This window comes from Anabas testudineus, chromosome 12 (assembly GCF_900324465.2).
Source record: "Anabas testudineus chromosome 12, fAnaTes1.2, whole genome shotgun sequence".
Lineage (NCBI taxonomy): Eukaryota > Metazoa > Chordata > Actinopteri > Anabantiformes > Anabantidae > Anabas > Anabas testudineus.
In genome coordinates, this window is record NC_046621.1 from 11385457 (window position 1) to 11404724 (window position 19268).

The 19268-nt window shown below is 42.0% G+C and overlaps 1 protein-coding gene across 1 annotated transcript in view; it reads right to left on the reverse strand.

Moving 5' to 3' along the window:
• Positions 1-19268, reverse strand: part of LOC113159027 (regulator of G-protein signaling 6-like) — a 30431-nt gene that overhangs the window by 5574 nt on the left and 5589 nt on the right. The window contains exons 3-9 of the mRNA XM_026355494.1: positions 4974-5073; positions 4323-4373; positions 4094-4200; positions 2766-2817; positions 2245-2309; positions 1101-1177; positions 184-265 (exon numbers count right to left, since the gene is read on the reverse strand). Coding sequence (XP_026211279.1) covers positions 184-265; positions 1101-1177; positions 2245-2309; positions 2766-2817; positions 4094-4200; positions 4323-4373; positions 4974-5073 — 534 coding nt within the window. The remainder of the gene's footprint in view (positions 1-183; positions 266-1100; positions 1178-2244; positions 2310-2765; positions 2818-4093; positions 4201-4322; positions 4374-4973; positions 5074-19268) is intronic.

The following is a 19268-nucleotide window of genomic DNA, read 5'->3' on the forward strand; positions in this document are numbered from 1 at the left end:
TATATGCAAATAGACTGGCACAAAACCTTATTCTGTTAATAACAACAAAGGAGGTTCTCAGAACCTGCTGTTTAAAGAGTCTTAATGCTAAATTTGAGCTAAAATATAAATACTTTTTTGTTCATTTCCATTTTAAAATTCTCCTTTTCCTCTTCTTTTGTCGTGACTTTGGTCCTAACTCACCACTGGTCGATGGACATCCCAGAATGCCCTCTCCTGGCTGTCCAGGATCTTCCTCTCTGCCTTGTCTTTCTTCCTGTCAATTCTGTGAACAGAGGAGACCTGCCACTCACATACAGAGTACATACCTCTGAAATATCAGGTGAAACTCAACACACCATGGCTCAGAATTAAGTCACAAATGCTCACAAACACAGACAAACTGTCACACACATGCCGCTACCACTGACAGCGGAGCAAAAAAAGCTGAAGAGTGTGGGTCTTAACCTGTCTGCTCACTTCACCAAGCGGTTCCTGTTGTTGCCCCTGGCGAAGCAGAGCTCTTACATAACTGACATTTACAACTCAGCCCTTGCTGGGCATTGTTTACTCCCAGATGGGTGAAGGTGTACTGCTAGCCATATCACCTCCACTTGTACAAAACAGTTGTCACTTGTCGATTGCATTTCGCCTGAACAAATTCTCTACACGAAAGATGAAGGTCCTGTCCTCGCTGAAAGACAGAAAGGACCAGTGGTGTGCCTGCAGATGCCAGCCACCAGATGGAGGTCTCACAGAAAAACAGAAGAAAGTTTGTTTTTGTTTCCATATGTTTAATTCTATAGGGGATTACTTGATAAATGTATGTATTTAATGCATGTATCCCCCCAGTCAACACAGAGAATAAGAACAGAGCCTTGTTAATGAAAAACGCATTGGCACCCAAATAACACTGCACACCAAAGCATTTTCTCGTCCTTAGGGAAATAACGCTCACATCGCCCATGTAGCCAGAGGTTAGTGTTTATAAGCATGAATGTATAAACCTGATTCCATCAGCATCTCTCCTACCCTCACAGCTTTCCAACTCGAAATCTGCCGCGTTAGATAAACACCAACATGAGGAGGTGACGTGTTGTGATTTCCATGCATATACTCACTTGACTTGAGCCTCGGCTTGCATGAAGATAAATTCCCATTTCCTTGCAAAAGCCCTCTGCAGCCGGGCGAGGTTCTCCTGGAGAAACCAGTCAGGTGCAGCGAGGAGATTATTTGAATAATGACATTATCCATTCACTGTGATGGCATACCGTACCTTTGGATTACTGTACATGTAGCTGAGATGAAACCAAGTGGCTGAACTGCTCATACATTTGAGTTTAACATTTATATTGGATATTTAGATGTACACATATGTTGTAGATATTTTTTATTGAATCACTGTAATAACTGTTACTCACAAGCTTAAAGGAATAATTTACATTTTTGAGAAATAAACCAATTCACTTTGCTGTTGAATGAAGAAGCTAGACTCTGTCCAAAACCGGATATGGATGATGGATAAAATCAAAATAGATATATTAAAGTCTTATAGAGAAGGGGTCAGTGGATGATTTCCAATAACTGTCACAACTTCAGTACATGGTATTACTCAGTATCACATGATACATGTTGCTATGTTAAGAAAAGGCCCCTTAACCCCTTCATGTACACATATCAAGCTGAATGCTTAACTGTGTGTCCTTAATAGGACCACCCGAACAAGCATCTGTCAGATAGGCACCACATGACCTCGTTACACCGAGAGAAAAAAAAAAAACTATGTGTACCAACTCGTAGGCATGTAACAGTGTGAGCAATGAGGCCTACAGGCATAAAGTGACCTGAATATGAGAGAAATGAAGTGTACTGGACAATAGTTGCAGAGTAATTTAGATTATGAAAGTGTAGTAGATTGCCATTGTACAACAGCACGAGATCAGCACTGCAGTAATGCCTCTCTTGAGGCTGTATTGATCGACTGATGGAAAGTAGGCCTATAGATATTTTTATTTACATTTGTGTTCCTGAAAAAGAAAAAAAAAGGTTTTACCGATTTGCATAAAAGTCTTTATTCGATAATGGCTTTTTGGCTGGGGAGGAATGGATTTTATCATTTCAAGGCCCCAGAGGACAGAGTTTCACCTTTTTTGTTTTTCAGCAAAGTGAAACGAACAGGAAATTCAGTGATGTCATTATATTAATGGCAGCATAGGACTGAGAGCTTCCAGCCACTCAACTAAACCAAAGTGACAGTGTACTCACAGCCTCATAGTCAGCCAGCTCAAGCCGGGCTTTATTCTGCATGGTGCGCTTGCACAGGTAAATGGCTGAAGGAAGGAAGAAAGAGTGAGAGAGAGTCAGGTGGAGTCAGGAAGAGTGCAATAGAGTTAGTCAGGTGTGTTGTTTACTTTGTAACTATTAAATGCACAAATATTTCCAACCTTTTTTTTTTTTAACCTTGGCCTCAACTGTGTGAACCAACACTAATAAGTGTTGTACCAGGCAGGCTAAGAGATGTGTTCTGAAATAACAAGCCCTGAGCCAGAGATGTGGTCATATCAGCCACTGTTCCATTATTTTGTTAAGCTAATCTTATCTCCTGGGATTCTCTCTAGGGGGTGTTCCTCAGGGCCAGATACATCCCAGGGAAGGGCCCTGTAGATCCATACTCAGAACAGAACTACTGTATTCTGTGCTCCGGGCATGGTTGAAGAGAAACAGCGGAACGAATTAGCAAAATCTTTTGGAAAAAAAGAGGCAAAAATTGACAGTGTGTGACTCACCATAGTCTGTGTTCTCAGGCTCCCAACAGTTTGAAGGCCAGAAGTATGGAGACTGATAAATAGACAAAGGGATGAGACAGAAACAGATTTTGTTTATTTACTCAAATAATCAGTGACACGTTTTCTTGCTGTGAGTGTCTAGATAAACAATAAAATCTTCCAGTATGAATGTCTGAATCTCATTTCACTTGCCACCCACGCTCCCTCTGCATTCGTCTTCCACACATAGTCAAAAGAAAACTCTTAGTTCGCTAATGATCCTCGATGCCCATGTGCTGCACCTAACTATCTAGGGAGCAATGGTAGCTCTATTCTCTCCATCCATATTTAATTGTCTGTTGCAGCTGATATTACACATTTAAAGTTCATTCCCTTGTCCATTAATAATGGATCACTCACATCTATCATGCATTCTTAATAACAGGGCAGAATTAGAACTTGGTGGTACTCAACCACATCTATCTTTTCCACTATTACTTATAACAGTAATTAGCTTAAGTGCAAAAGGCTGATGCTGATAAATGTGCATTTTTGAGTGTAATGTGAACACTAAGGTTAACACTCACTACTGTAAGTGCAAAACACTGTACAGAAGACAATTATCATTTTATACAAGGTCTATTTTTCATCACTGTTTATCACTGCACAGCTATGGAGACTGACCTAAACATTTCAAATGCATCGTGGTTCCTTTTTAGAGGTTCTGATGACGTGCTCCTGTTGCATCACGACAACATCAGAGGGGATATTTTTAGCCCCTGCTGAATGAGCAAATGTGACACATGCTACCGTCCCTGCGCAGGCACAATAATGGCTTTTAATCTTGAGCAATTGAGGTGAAGATAAATGCATTCAGAGGTAGATTATAGGGGGAGGAGCAGGCACAGGCTGGAGACAGTGAAAAGTGCAGAGCCAGCGTGCAGCTAGCTCAGCACTTCCCATAGGGGAGCCTGTCTACTGTAGCAGGCTGGCTGGTCTAAGATGCTAATGGCCCAGTCACATTAATGAGTCATCACGGAGCCCGTAGCCATCAGAGGGACCTGTCAAAGTTCATGCTGGATCAGACTGAGTGAAGAAATAAACAGCCCTCTGACAATGGCTGGCCCAGGAGCCCTGTTTCTGCAGTCCACATCCTGCTCATATGCAGTGTCGACAGGGATATACAGTATCGACCTTGGTGGGATGAGTAATAGGCTTAGTGAGGATTGCTCTCATTAGCATTGCACAATAAACATATCCCTCTGATAAACTACCGTTATCTCATTATTCTATATTTAAAGCCCCCCTAACACATGTCAAGGACACCCTCATGGTGGAGCTTTCGGTACCTGAAAGCGATAAAGGGTTCCATCATCTTTAAGTGTCAAGACATGGTCAGAGATGGGGAAGATGTAGCCATGGGCCGCGATCAGACTCCCAAGGTGAATGGCTTCAGCTGTTGACATGAGAGAAGGTACACAGACGGGAAGGAGAGGGAGTGATTTGATATTGCCTTGCTCTTCAATTAAGTTCTTGAGACCTTACATGTAATGAAATTTAATTTCTCATCAGGCATACCTGGATCCTCAATGGAAAGGTTTTTCATCAGCCACTGAACAATTTCTGCTCCTGAGATTCACAGAAGGACAGTCATCATGAGTGAATTCACATTTCAACATTTGCAATAGAGTCTGCAACAACTGAAATCCACAAACACAAATGAGCTTCGCAATTTCTCTGTATTCAAAGCTGTGGGTCAGAGCGGTCAAATATAACATAATGCTAACAAGTTTTCTGTCCTTTCTCTGTCTGCTCTGGGACAGCATAGTATGTGGCCCAGTCCTTGTGATTGGCGGAGGCTGCCGAGAGGGACTGAGGGACCAAGGGGCCTGTGGGACCCATGTGAAGGAATGACTCAGAAACAGCCTCTGGTAGTAAGGGAGTAACCCCCGACTGGTGACCCGACTTTTTATACACGAACACACACATGAACAAACACATGAAGGAGTACAGTGCATGCACACAGTGAGTTTTATCAGTGGCTGAGGTCTTATCCTCAGACATTATCCGTGTCCAACTTTAGTAGCAGCAGAAGATGAGCATATTTGCTTTGTTGATTCTAACTCATCCAAAACGTCATAAAGCCCGGGGATTTGCAGCATATGTAAATGTGCACTCACACATACTGTATGTGTGTACATATAAAAACGTGCACACACACATACTAACCTGATACAACACTGGGGATCTTGGAGAGGAAGCTTTTGACTGTTCGAATGGCTACACCTCCTGCTTTCTCATCCTGTATTCGTGTGACGATGTCTTCGATCTGCGGGTAGATCAGAGGAGGGTTGTCTTTAAAGTTTAATCCCATATATTTTTACTGCAGCCTTTTGTTTTCTTCACAACCAATGCAACCTGTTTATTTTGTGACATTTAAACAAAAGCAAAACAGCTTTTAAAATAAGATGTTAATCAAAAAAAATCACAGTGGACGCCAAACTGATGATGCTGCATTTTGACCTGTGGCAAGGTCAATCCAAAACTTCACTTGTCAAGATCAGGGTTGAGGCCAAAAGAGATAGACAGTATAGATTAACAGTATCTGATTTTGTTGCAATATAAATTGACATCCTAATGGAGGTTTCACTCTGTAAAGCTCAGACCTTAAAGATAAAGTGGCCTTGGGTCAGAGGGTGGGGTTACTTATTCAGCCGTAACATGGATCAGCAGCTTTGGCCAATTGAAAATGGCTGTCACAGCTGTTCCCGAGAGACAGAGATAAACATCACACCTCCAGTGCAGCAAGAGCTTAAAACACATCATACATCAGCCACATAAAATTAGGCGCAGCACCGCACAGGTAGAGACACTGAGCCACAACAAAAGGGACACATGAAGTAAACAAAAGAACAGCCAGTGATTTGAGGACACAGACACCCCCTTTTAACACACACATGAACATACAGAAAGCAAACCAAGAACAGATGAAAAGCATAAAAAAGACATGTAATTATTTGGACCACCTGTTATCCAAGGTTACAGGCCATAGCAGGGTCACACCACATATGAAGCTGACTTCAAGTCATGACCACAGGCATACATTCCTGGTTACCTTTGGACTATAATCCTACAGTACTATGTATGTTTCATTGTGCCCGTTCTATGCAGGATTTGACCAAAAAATGCAGATAGGAGGGTAACGGCAGAGGGTGAAACCATTAAATGCATAATTTATATGAGTGCCCCTTGACGCCACAACAAAACACCAGGAGAGAGGAGAAAAAGAGCACAGTGTGTGGCAAGACAATTACCAATCCCTTACCACAAGCTGGAGCAAGTGTCTTGAAATGATCTACTGAACATGCAGAATTGGAGAATGACCGCCTCAACTCTGTTGGTAAATCTCTCACAGGAGAGGTGGGGAGAGAAATAGACTGAAGTGCGTGCGCCCTTTGTGTTGTGAACAGAGGTTCTTTATTTTGGGCCTGCGTTCGCCTACATGTGAGCATAAACACTTTCACATGAGCACAATCAGGGTCACAACGGCTTGAAACGTCACAAACCTTCCACGCACGACGACAGAGAAAAAGCTTTGAAATCTGTTGCATTCAATCCAACTGAAGGACTCTTCAAATACTCCTGAGACACAACAACATGGGAAAAGATTAAGTCCTTTTATTCTCATATAATAATGGACCCTAGTCTGGGTATAGCAACACAGAAAGAAGAACTCATTATCTTCCTATAGGATGACAGAAGACAAGAAGTACTTTGCACAGCTGCAGATAGTGCTCATCGTATCTCTTGGATGTACAGCCTAATGGTGTTTGCAGCTTGGTGTGGAGGGTTTTTGAGAGCTGAACATTGCTGCTAGCCCACGATAACAGCACTTTGCTCCTCGCCACCAAGCTCTATAAATGATTATCAGGAGAACACTTGTGTATCTTTGCCACCGCATATTTGCATTTGCAGCACACGTGTACTCAGATTTGTACCAACACATGGATGTGTGCTTGCCCGCAGCAGCACTCTGTACGTCATATGTAGGAAGCTGAAGGTATAAGGAGAATGGCTGGCAGCAAATACAGGTAATGTAGAGATAGAGCAACAAATTTAAAAATAAAAAGCATTTCCTGCTCATTAATGTCAGGAGACACCTATATGCTCTAATGTAACTATTTTCTGTGACATGATGTTGTAATTGGAACTTAAATAAGCAAAATAAAACCATCACCATTTGCAGTATGACCATCAATTAAATGCAACATGTTAAGCTCCGGTAGGTGGGCAGCAAGTGTGGAAACATTCACCTCACCTATTAATTAAAACCTTGAGGCTCTTTTTTTTTTCTAACAATGTCCAACAATGAAGCTATTAAAAACTGTCCCAGTCTACAGAAATGAGACCGCTGCTGCTAAAAGATGGATCAGGTAGTAATAGTGCCGTGAATGATTCAGCAGTCATTAGCAAACCCGGGCACACGTGTCACTTTTGAGAGACATTCAGATCTGTGATGAAAACGACGGATGTCCAGGTGATGGGAGAAGAGATACGATTTATGGCCTGAGGATGAATTTGATGCATTGGAGAGAGAGCTGGAGGAACATGAAATAGTGATGAGACTTTGAAAGGCTTTCAAGTTTGCAAAGTCATTCTTGAACATCTATAGAAGCCCTTGTGCTGTTTTTCGGGTGTATAAATAAATACCAGCTTCTTATTTTTGTGGTTTTGAGCAACTTAGGAATAATTTACATACCCAGAAATCATATATTAGTTTGTAACATAAAAAAAGGAACATCATATTCAAATAATAACACGGTATGACAACACAACCATATTTTAAATTCATTAGGGTTTATGATTGTATTATATTATCCATAATGCTATTACAAATGAGAGCAGCTGGCTGGATTTCACCGCTCACAGTGACATGATGTTCCTAATATGATGGGAGTAAAGCTGTGTTCTTTTCTTTCTCTATGCACACAACAATAACAAAATAGGAAAATAACTGAGTGTGTAGAACAAATCATTTTAAATACGTTTTGAACACGATAGTTTTTTCCAATTATGAAAATAACTAGACTGTTAGATTCTTTAGTCTACAAAACTATAGTCAGAACACTTAAAAGTCTCTTTCCTCCAGTGTGTGGCTGCGGCTGGACTGACCCCCCACTGACTCATAGCACAGTATCCTCCACAGTGCTTTCACTCGGAGTGTCTTTTGCAGAATTTATGCTTCCAGACACTTGTTGGCTTGTAGAACACCATTAACCCGGCCCCTTGCCATTGTTGTGTCCTTTTTGTGCATGCCAGCATTTGTTTTAGGGAGTTTTTGAAATCACCAAACTGGGATATATCATTTTAAATATGCTGATTACATTTTACACAACAACATAATTGCATATATTCAGTTTTTAAACTCTGTCTTGACCCACAACTTTTCTAAAGGGCACAACCTGCCACACAAGACTTCTCTGAGTGCCATTTTGACCTCTGCGTCATACTATGTGCATAATTAATTGAGTTCCAGCTGGTGTGTGGGGCCCTGGGGAACGAGGTGAGAATAAAGCCTGTTGGGGAGAGAATACCCCCACCTCCACTCCCCCTCCTACTTCCTTCCCTAATCTCTCCTCCACCACCATCCAACAGTCTTTGCATGCCACATCATGATGAGGGAGCTTTGAGAGCTCCTCTGCTGGATCTCAAACACCGGGGAAAAACAGTGACAGCCGCACAAGGAGCAACAGAGCAGACTGGAAAAGCCCTGCCAAGCAAGAGGGATAGTTTGGACACTTATACTGTTTGGAGATGTGTGAATGAATGACATTCGCACGTACTTCGCCACACACTGACACGCACCCATAAACAGCCGTGTGTGCAGCATGTGCATATGAACACAAGCGCAAAAAAAACATTAGCTTCGGCGCTCTTGGCAGTTCTCATCATTACCAAAACCAAATTACCTGCCATGTCTAATATTGCACTTCAGTAAGGCACCAACTTAGTCCTAACAGCTCTCAAACAGACCCATTCACTGATCCATTGCTTCTCCAAATTGCCATCTCTACAGGAATGCCCTGTGGGGGAAACAGACTTCTTTTTCTGCAATAAACAACTGTTTTCCCATCAGATCCTGTAGCTGACAAAATGCCTTTTACACTCCACTGAAGCCATTTTCATACCTTTCATATGTAATCCTAGTAATCACGAGTGCCCGTGGATTGAAAGAGCACTAAAATTAATTGTTTGAACATGGACAAAAGGAATCCTGTTGCACTCAAGTATGGGCTCTGTGGATTATATTATTTTAACAAAAGCCTTCTGAAGGTTAAATCTACTCTACAACACATGTTTGCATTGTCCTGTAATTGTTTCTTCTGAGGGATAACAAAAGAGAGAGACGATCCAGCCTTCATGTTAGCAAACACGTACACAGTGTCTATATCTATTGCTACCATCCTGCCGTTGAATAATTATTGACTTTCTTTCTGTGTTTCCCATATGATTTGCATGTAATTTAAGCACATACCAGTCACTACCAGTTTCTTTAGCCTAAGTGGTCGAAAGTCCCAGAGGTACAGGACTGCACGAAGAGTCCAATTAGCTACTGCTTGATTGCCCGTTCAGCTGGATGCTCCTCAGGGGAAACAATCTGATATCCAGAAGTGTCCAATTGTGATGCTGTGCTCCACTTTGAACCAATCAGACTCGTATGTTGGGACAGGGAGTGATGATGAGGACATTTGTAGCTTGTTTGGGCCAGTTGAGGATCCCTTATGGTAACTGACGTTGGTGCTCTGCTTACATTTTTGGAGACAGGATGGGTCACTGCCTGTGTGTAAGCTCAGAATCATCATAGCAACAACGTACCAAGAGAAGCAAACCAATTAAAAGTTTGTCAAGTTTGGCTCCAGCATGGGCGGATTCCCAGCTTGACAAACTGACATGTACAGATGGAGCTCTTTGGGCCATCGGATAATCTTGGTGTCACTGTTTCCTGACTTTTAAAAGGAGGAATTAACTAGGTTCCTTTATGCTCCACAAAATCAAAGCATGCTCAATAAGCAGGTAGAAAAAAACGTCTGTGAGCAAAAATGCAAATTGGACACGCAACAAGGCTGAGACAGGCTCTACTCAGGAGACCATAAGCCTACTCACAGACCACAGTGACTCATCGGGTCACCTTTCTGTTGATGACACTTAAGGAGGACAGAAAAAGATCATCTCCCCTCTTGTAAACGTCTGTTGTTAGATACTCCATGGGTTGCTAAGGGCTTGAGTGCAGAGAAAACAGGATCCCGCTTCTACCCTGAATAGATAGCCCACTCTAAAACAAAGTGCTCTGTCCAGATACAGGGGCTACTTTTGCTGTCTGAAATGAAGGGCAACAGCAGCCACACACTTTAACTGACTGCTTTTGTGGGCTGGTTTTTCTCTGCTTTGTGTGAGTCCTTAAAACTGTGCTGGTTTTATGACATGTCAGACATGAACCACAGCTACAGCTTTGAGGCATAAAAGGTCATTTGGCCCAGAGGGAGAGAATCATATTACCTGTAGTTCATTCCTGTGCAAGATTCACAATAATCCACAAACGGCAATTTACATTCAGGGAGCGTACATCGTGGCAAACACTGCTCACACCACCTGCATTTGGAGTGACTGTGAGATCGAGGTCTGGACTCTAATAAGGTTCGGCATCTGTACAGCCACTAGTCTGTAATTAGGGAAGAGCAGCAAAGGACGGTTACATCCATGTGGTGGGAAGAAAAAACAATCCAGAACGACAGCTCGATGTGGAGAACAGACTGCACCAAGCAGAAAGCATCTGCTGCTCTGCACCCAATTGTCAGCTTCAAAGATCTTTACAGAGAAGTTTTTATTCATCATTTTATGTCTTCGCTAAGTCACTGCTGTTGTCTTGAGAGAGCTCAAAGTCCTGCATGTCAGTCACAGCATGTTTGCTGTTATCCAAGACTAAGGTAAAATGTGAAAATGGAAGTCAACAATGGTCAGTGTCAGGTAAGTGGATAACACTTTGCTATTTTGAGAATGCAGGTGAGGATGCTCAAACTTCAGAGCCCCTTATGTGGGCCTCAGAGTGGCCACAATTCTCCCAGCTGACAGTTCAGGAGCTTGGTGGCTCACAGAAGCTTCAGTTACTCACCCCCACAGTGTATGTGAGAAAGGTAATATACTGAATTTACGTTCACTTTGAATCTTTTCCACTTTCTTGATCAATATATCTTCATCTTGGCTTCATATCTGGGGCACCGCACCAGCTAATCATGTAACAAAATCTGCTTGAGGTTTGAGGTAGTAAAAACCTCAGGACCATCTGTCTATCTTTGATGTTGCCAATGTCCCCTGACACATCAGTCCTGCCGGTCCCATTCCTTGAGGCCTGGTGGTAATTGGGTTAGAGAGAGAGAGAGCGAGGAAGGAGAGAGGAGGTGTCATCAAGCCTAGGTTTGCCTCAGCCCTCGCTGGGCCCACAAGCCTGTTCTTGATGTCTAAGACACAGGAGACAAAGTCATCTCTCATGACAGAGTTTAGTCATCTGAAAGGAAAGGAAAGACATCTGATTGAGGATACGGGCTTCAGAAGTCATTAACATAACTTCTTCCTTAAAATATTTACACCAGATTTTGCTTCAGCTATAGCTGGCAGCACATCGTCAGAATGACTCATTTTTTTCTTTCTCACTAATCAGTGTGTTTTTCTCCTGAAGTGTTACAGTATGATGTGCATGGTGTTTGAAAGGGCTTAAGCTCCCACAGAAGACACTGAGGTGTTTTTTTGTTATATGTGTTCTCTAGTTAAGGTAAAATGCAATCGGTAGGTAGGTCAGGCTTCTCCCATCTGCACCCAGGTGGTTCTTTAGCGTGTCATCTCTACTCTGTTCAGTGGCTAACGTCTGTGTGTGTAGCACTTTACAGCTAAATGATGCATGATTTGTTTTGTTTTTTTCTCGTCATGTCATCATTTTCTTTCGCCTTCTGCCCTTAATTCCTTCTCTCTCTCTCTTTTCACAGTGTTTTTCAATCTGCTGCGCATTATATACCTCATCCCTAAATCATATTATTTCCCCTGTGCTCATATGCTCACATGCGCTCAGCGAGGCCCTCAACCATTCAAGATGCATGGATTTCTTGTTACGGTTACTGGCAAAAGAAAGGATTTTTATAACACCGCTGTGTATCATTAAGCTCAATCCTTCCTCTGACTGTCTCCCACACACTGCTGTTACCACAGGCCTGATGTCCCTATTACCTGTGTTGGTTCTTCCTATGAGTGTGAGAATGCTGACAGGCTTTGAGGGGCAAGGAGTGTTACTGTGACAACAGAGGGACTTAGTGAAAAGGCCTGTTATGAAAGAGAGAGGAGGCGTAGTGGAGTACACCAGGGAAATGTGCCTCTGGACCCTCTAAGCATAACTCAACAAGCCAAACCTACTGTCAGACTGCAAGTGGCACATTCACCAGCAGATCTGCGTGTAATGTCGAGCAGCATTAGAATATTTTTCTTAGAGCGGCATTTCAAGTCTGGGGAGGTGATATGAAAACAACTCTGTTCTCGCCGGGGGACGGATTTCCAGTGTTGGCAATAAAGCCGTGTTACTCGCAACTTGCAGTTACAGGTAATGAAATTCGAGCAGTTGGGCTGACACATGGAGAGAAAATCTCATCTCAAAGTGCCGCGGGGCAGCAGGCAGCGCCGCACACCTGTACGATGCTTTGCTGGACCCAGTCCATTGGGAAGGTTGGGTGGGGGTGGGGCGACTTGTCTTCCTGATAGGGACCTGCAGAGGAGATGTCAGCAGCGCAGGCCTTTGTCACACTGTCACCTTCCCCCTCACATGACACTCATCCTATTATCATCCCCTAATAGTCTTTTAATGAAACTGAACAGGGCCTGAGGTGGCCAGGGGAAGCTAAGTAATAGCAGGACATGCTAAGGGGCTGTGTTACCTCAAAGAAATATTGACCGACTGAAGACTAGAATCAATACATAGTAAAATGTGAACGCTATAGTAGTTGTATTTTATAACGTCTAATCTTTACCCACTGCTGATCAGACCAAAATATGCCAAATCTGCTCATACATCTTTAATTTTTTCATCTCAGGGGAGCCAAAAATGAACCATTTATTATGTCCACAACGCTAGGATTTTGCAACCTAACCATCACGCTGTGTTGAATTATTGAAAAGGCTTTCGAGAAAAGGACTAGCCATGCGTCGTGATCTAATATCCTCTCAACATATTTCAAAGAGAAGTGGAGTGTCCCTTTCTGTTTTCTCCACGGCTGCGTGCTATCTGTGTGTGACAGCTGGTTGTAGTTTAGCACAGGTTGGCAATTTACCAGACACACCTGCGTTAGGCCTTTGCAGATTAGAGCTGTCGTTTCCTCTACAACAACAACTGCTAATAGCACTTTTCTGACCACAGCTTGGGATAGTCCTGTCGAACTATAAATAAAATATTACACAGAAAGCATAACTCTCTGAAAGGGAGCATCGAAAAATACTGGATTCAGAAAATCCAAATGTTTCCCTCTCACGATGCAATGTTTGCAAACGGCTCTGTAAAATCTAGAAAATGACATTTGGAAGGAGGAGGGGACTGACGACCTTATAACTTGACCTTGACCTTATGACCTATAATGGAGATTAAACTCCAACCTTTAGACATTGATTGCAAAAGACACAACCTGTTTAATGCAAGGATTTAGCAAACCTTATTCTAGCACATGTATAATTAATGAATACCGATGTTTAAAAAGTATAGCATAGAAACAAGTAGGATTAGGTGGAAAGGTTTGGCTTGGTGTGGTTGGTGGATTACCAAGATGGAATGGGTAATATGCTGATTAACACATCAGATAGATGAGCATATTTAAACAACATTGTTGCTTGGTTTGCCAGGTTGCTCGGGCAAATGCTAATTAGCACAATAGTTGTGTACATAGGAGCAGATGTTCTCCTTAGTGCATCCACGTTTGTCACTTGCCAAGATGAAGTAGGCAGCAAAGTGCATGCAGTCACCTGGTTGTTGTTGGTAAGCATGTGGCCTAACCTGAGCAAATGCAATCCAGGGGTAAAGAATAGTGACAGCGCAGTGTATTTCTTTAAATATGTCATTTAGGTTGGTAAATGCTGGGAAATGACCTTTTCCCTGAGGCTGAATGTCACCATGATTTAACCAACAGAATGATTTGCCATGTGTTGTGAACACACAGTGTGCCCCAAAACTGGTCTGCTGTTTTTCGGCAATATGCACGTGGTCACGTGAAAGTGTAATGTGAGCTTAGGTGTCCAGCTTAACAGGATAACCTGTATGATAACGTGCACATGTAACCAGTGTTGGGCAGTGATGCTTTACTGAGTAAGGAGTCTGAATGTTACAGTAATGTGATTTCCATTTTTTTTGTTTTTCAAACTGTTTCAACATGAGAGATAATCCTGGTAATGCTCTGTCAGTTTAACATATTGGGATGTTGACATATTTATTGTTCTTTCCAAAACTGTAGCCGGGCTGCTTCCTAAGGAGCAGTGGTTTGTTTGGGAGGGTACATGCTTTTAGGTTAATAAAAAGGCTAATTTCCATTTCATGATGAGTGATTAGTAAAATAATGTAATTACATCTGATGGAGAATAAGTCAAATCACAGGCTCATAGAGGTGGAGTTGCACTGAGGCTCACAGCCCTAACTGTGGGGTGAAAAAACATACATTTATGAATGTGCATTTTCTCCTTACTGCCATCTGTGCCTCTAAAGCATGGGAATAATCATGTTAGCTTCTTCTTGTGTTACCATCGTCACCACCACCTCTTTCTCTCTCTCTCTCTCTGTGGTTGAAGCCTGATCGATTCTGATTATTACAATCTTAAAAGCTTCACCACTCCCTTCCTACTTTCATTTCCATTAATAACGGGCAATTCCCATTTAAAACAAGTATTCAAGTCAATGCTGGATGCTGGAGAGTGTCTAAATGAATAAAGCCCTTGTTGCCTGATACATGTAGAGGAGGAAGGAGAAATTAATTAAGAATTCTCACTGTGGTAGAAGATTTATGAATCTTGTTTTAGAGGACGCACGTGCACCTTTTATTCTAAATATCAAGCCAAGCACAATAAGGTGTTTCCTTTTGCTAAGGTTTTTCTCCCAGTCAGTTTGCTGAAAGTAATCACAGCTTTTTTTATGGATTTGACGCCTGAGTTATTGACAGTTGTAGAGGAAATGGGAGTCTACACACAACAAGGTCTCTCACAAGGACATTTCTATTATTTTCCAGCAAAAGAGGAATAAAGAAGAAAATCTATGTCTGCTTTTCTAAACCACTAACATTATGTCAAGGGCTGCCTCTCCAATAACACAAATTCAGTTTGAAATCTCTGGCTTATTATGACGTGTTCTTCCAGAGAATAACACAGTCATTTTAGACAAATGGGTTGTTTAAACCTTTATGACTCTGGTTGTGATTAATCTGGACAAATGCACAAGGACATTTCAGCCATTTGTCTAATTAACGTCTACATGTTGCAGCTTAACTAAGCAATACCAAGAGACAAAGTTACTCCTTCAGGGTCCACCTGAAGGGAACCAAGTTTGGGGACGTGGTTTTGGGGGTGCAGGTCCCTCCTCTGCAGTGAAGCCAAATAGTTTGGTCTCCCCTCTGAGGGCTGTTTAGTCAGATTAGCTGGCCAAGGTGATTGACGTTCGGGGCATGGGTGAGTCATCCCTGCTTCACCCAGAGACAATTACAGCGAGTCACAGCACTCGGGCAACACACTCCATCATTACCTGTGGTTCAACAGTGCACAGATGACACTCTGTCCCTCTCTGTCTCTGTTTCTGACTCATTTGAGCCAGACCTTCTATTTTGAGGGGAAAACTCATTTCTATCCATCAGCCTATCAGATGCGTGTGTTAACAATACAAATGGGAGTGTTGGCAGATGGTGCTGCAATTACAGTACATTTGTAAGGTTGCTCAAAGTGTTGTTGATCAGCATAGTTCATTTACTGTCTTCACTGTGTGAAAAGCTGTACTCTCTGTATCGTGTTTGCCTTTGTCAGACGTAATTAACAGCCATTTGAATGTTGTGTTTGACTGTGTGAAACTAGATTCCTCTGTTATTTGCCGTCCTTTGCGAACTTGTACTCTCTAAGCAGAGAAAGAACCACCTAATGAAGCATTCAAAGACTGGCGCACAGTTTTGTTTTTTTTTTCATCAGTGAGCCATACATCATCAGCTCTATTCAGCATATTGAGGGCACACTCATCACCAGCTGATCTTTCAACACATGGATGAAATGTAGCACCACCAAAACAAAACTGTCAGCAGTGACAAAATGGTATTTTTCTTTGATCAGCAACACAGTCGAGGGGTGGCGAGAAGTATATCTAGATCACCCAAAGTTTGAACAAGTCAACTATTAAGTGTTCATCAGCCAAACTGAGTAAAAGTAGAGAGTAGATATATTAGCATGTAGTCATTCATGATTACAACAAATATTGACAAGATGTTTAATTGATGTGTAATTTTATTAAGATTTTTATTCTATTAAGCTCTCCTTTCTTTTCTCTCTACTGATCTTGCATTATTTAGCTACAGTGATGGACGAACTTGCCTTGTACCTCACATGGCTAAATGTAAATGTAAAAGTGAACCTGATTGAGTTTGAGGTCAGGAGAGTGAGCTAATTAACAAATAAACGACTAAAAGTAGACTTAGGGCTCATTTTGCACACCTACTGCACACACAAGTGATCATCAGCCTTGGATGCTACCGCACCCTTGAAGACATGATCACCATACAAAGTTGGATTAACTTTGTATCTGTGGCATATTGATGCTCCACCAGTCGAGAAAAAAAAAAGAACATCTGAACAGAATAGAAAAGCTTTAATAGAATTAGATACAAAACATCCTGCAAATATTTATTGCTATTGACTACAGAGTGATGGAGTTTGCACCAATACACCTGTGGCTGTTCTTACTACTATATTTACCACTTTATTCTGTACACCTGTACAATTTACTAGGTTTATTGTTACAGGATTGAAAATGGAGTGCATCACATTAAGAGGTGTGTCTTATCCAATGTTTTCATCCTCATTTATATAAATATTGCATAGGACCTTTTAATGAATGCGTTGTTGGGTAATTAAGCAACATCTTCGAAGGTTTTAACTGACAAAAAAATGCCAAAAACTGTTAAAAATGTGAATTGCTCGCTTTTAAGTGATCACTTAATGATGATCAACTAGGTTTTAGATCATCTTTCTTGGTTCTGCTCATTTTTGGTTGCATGATATTATTCAGTGCAGTAGAAAAAGAAAATTTAATTGACTTAGGATTTATTTTTTATGCTTACTCCAACGTTGTGAAACTGAATCTCCTCATCAGCTGTCACCTGCCGGTGTCCTACATGTCTCAGCGTTCACTCTTGGTAACATGGTAACAGGGTTCAGTCTGGTCAATTTAAGACAATACTAAATAGTTTCAGTCGGAGATATTCAGGTAGGTAGATTCACGAGGTGTTTGAGTTTAACTATAACTTTGCTATTTTTCCTCTTTAAACGTTTGTGTAATGTTTCTTGCTGTTACCTTCTCCCTATCAGCTTTGATTCACACTCTACTTGTTCTCCTGGCACCAAAGACGAAATCTTCACGCATAATTTTTCTGTAGCCAGTGTCTGTAAGCAGCCAAAGACCGTTTCTAATGGAAGATACTCTACTACTGCACAACTGCAAGCGAGCCACAAGAGTTTCAGTTCCACCCAAAGCACGCGTGCGTTTCGTGCAACACATTGATAACTTTGATGGTTCGCAGTCACACAGTTTCAAACACTGTAGGGGGACACATTTTCATTCCATTTTTCATATTTCTTTTTTGTGTGTGTGTGTGTGGTGATCATGCGCTTGCCTGGCAGGCTCTTTGTACTCTCACGATAAGTGCAAAATTGGTATGTAATTATACTGCTGTGACTGCATTTGTTGTGAAAAATGTCACAAAACCATGTGGGACTGTAATGACTTGTTCTTATTCTACATACCATTTCTTACTGATTCAGTGTGTCAGCACTACTGCAGGGCCCGGCAAGTCACTGCTGTCAAACACGTTAGCGTCACCCCAAGGCACCGAACACCATTAACATACTAATGTCAGGGGCTTTTCCAATAACCTATTAGCATTAGCCGTAAATAACAATTCAAGAGTTATTTCTTCACCAGAATCACTAACAGCATCAGTTTCCTCACTGATGCGTTATACTGTACACTACATCAGCCCAAAGACAGTTAATGGGATTTTTATCCTCTCCAAGGAAATTGCTGTAATTTCATACATCATATCCAGTATGTTCATATCATCCGCTCTGTAGGAGTGCAGCGAACTCCCTCAGTGCGCTGTAGCAATGCCGAGATTATTCAGAGTACAGTAGGAGGTATTTAAGGCGTGCTTCATCTCCAGTGTGATTCCAAGCAGTCTTTTTAGGCTGCAATAAAGTGGGAGGCTAGGAGGGTTAGGAAGGGAATTTAGAAGTGGGACACAGTGGTGCCAAGCAATCCCCCAACCAGGCTCCATAGTAACATAACCCTATCCATGCATATGCAGCTTTACACTTCAGTCCCAATAAGAAGCACAGAAACACTGGCTGCATTATTAAAAGTGCTCTTTTAAGAGCACATTGTCAGCAATGTGCAAACAGGGAGAGAGACCAGGAGAGGTTCTGGCACAGAAAGGACTTTCCTGATTGGATAAAAGCCTTTTATTTCAGTCACAGTGATTCTCTATGGCTGAGGTGAATAATCCTGTCAACACAGTGCTCAGGCTGCCAAAACACTGTGAATTATTATCCAATTATGATTTGTCTTTCAGTGGACTTCCAGGATTTTAATGTTGGTCCTTCTGCTTTAGTGGAAAGAAGAGACAGACCAACATATTAAACAGACAGGAGCTGGTTATGTAATAGATAGAGCTTTGCACTGTTACTGTTGTTTTATCTTACTGACCCAACTAGGAAAGCTACCCACACTGGCACTCAGCATACAGGCACACAGGCTTCAGCGTGACCCTGATGGTTCAGCCCATACCGGCGCCTCAGATAAAGGCTCCCATGGTGCAAGTGGAGACGGCGTTAAACAGTCATACATGATAAAAACACAGGGGGAACTTGTTTAAACAGCAGCAGAGGTGATATCTAGAGCATTTGGCTGGATTGTGGTATCTTAAGTGCACATAGGAACACTGAAGAGTTGCCCAATCAACGGCTCGCATAGAGGTTATGCTTAAAAGAGACGAGATATACCCTCCATGGGCCCCAGGGGTACTTCAGAGAGAGAAGAGAGTGTGACTCATAGACAGCAGCAGAAAGACAGGCAGGCAGGCTTCCTTCTGACCAGCTCAACTACAGCTTTCAAGCCCAACAAGCTGTCAGTCCCTGCTGTGGTAGGCAAACAGTTGCCATTTACAGTATATTCATCTTCTCTTGCAACTCAAGGGAGAGTCCATG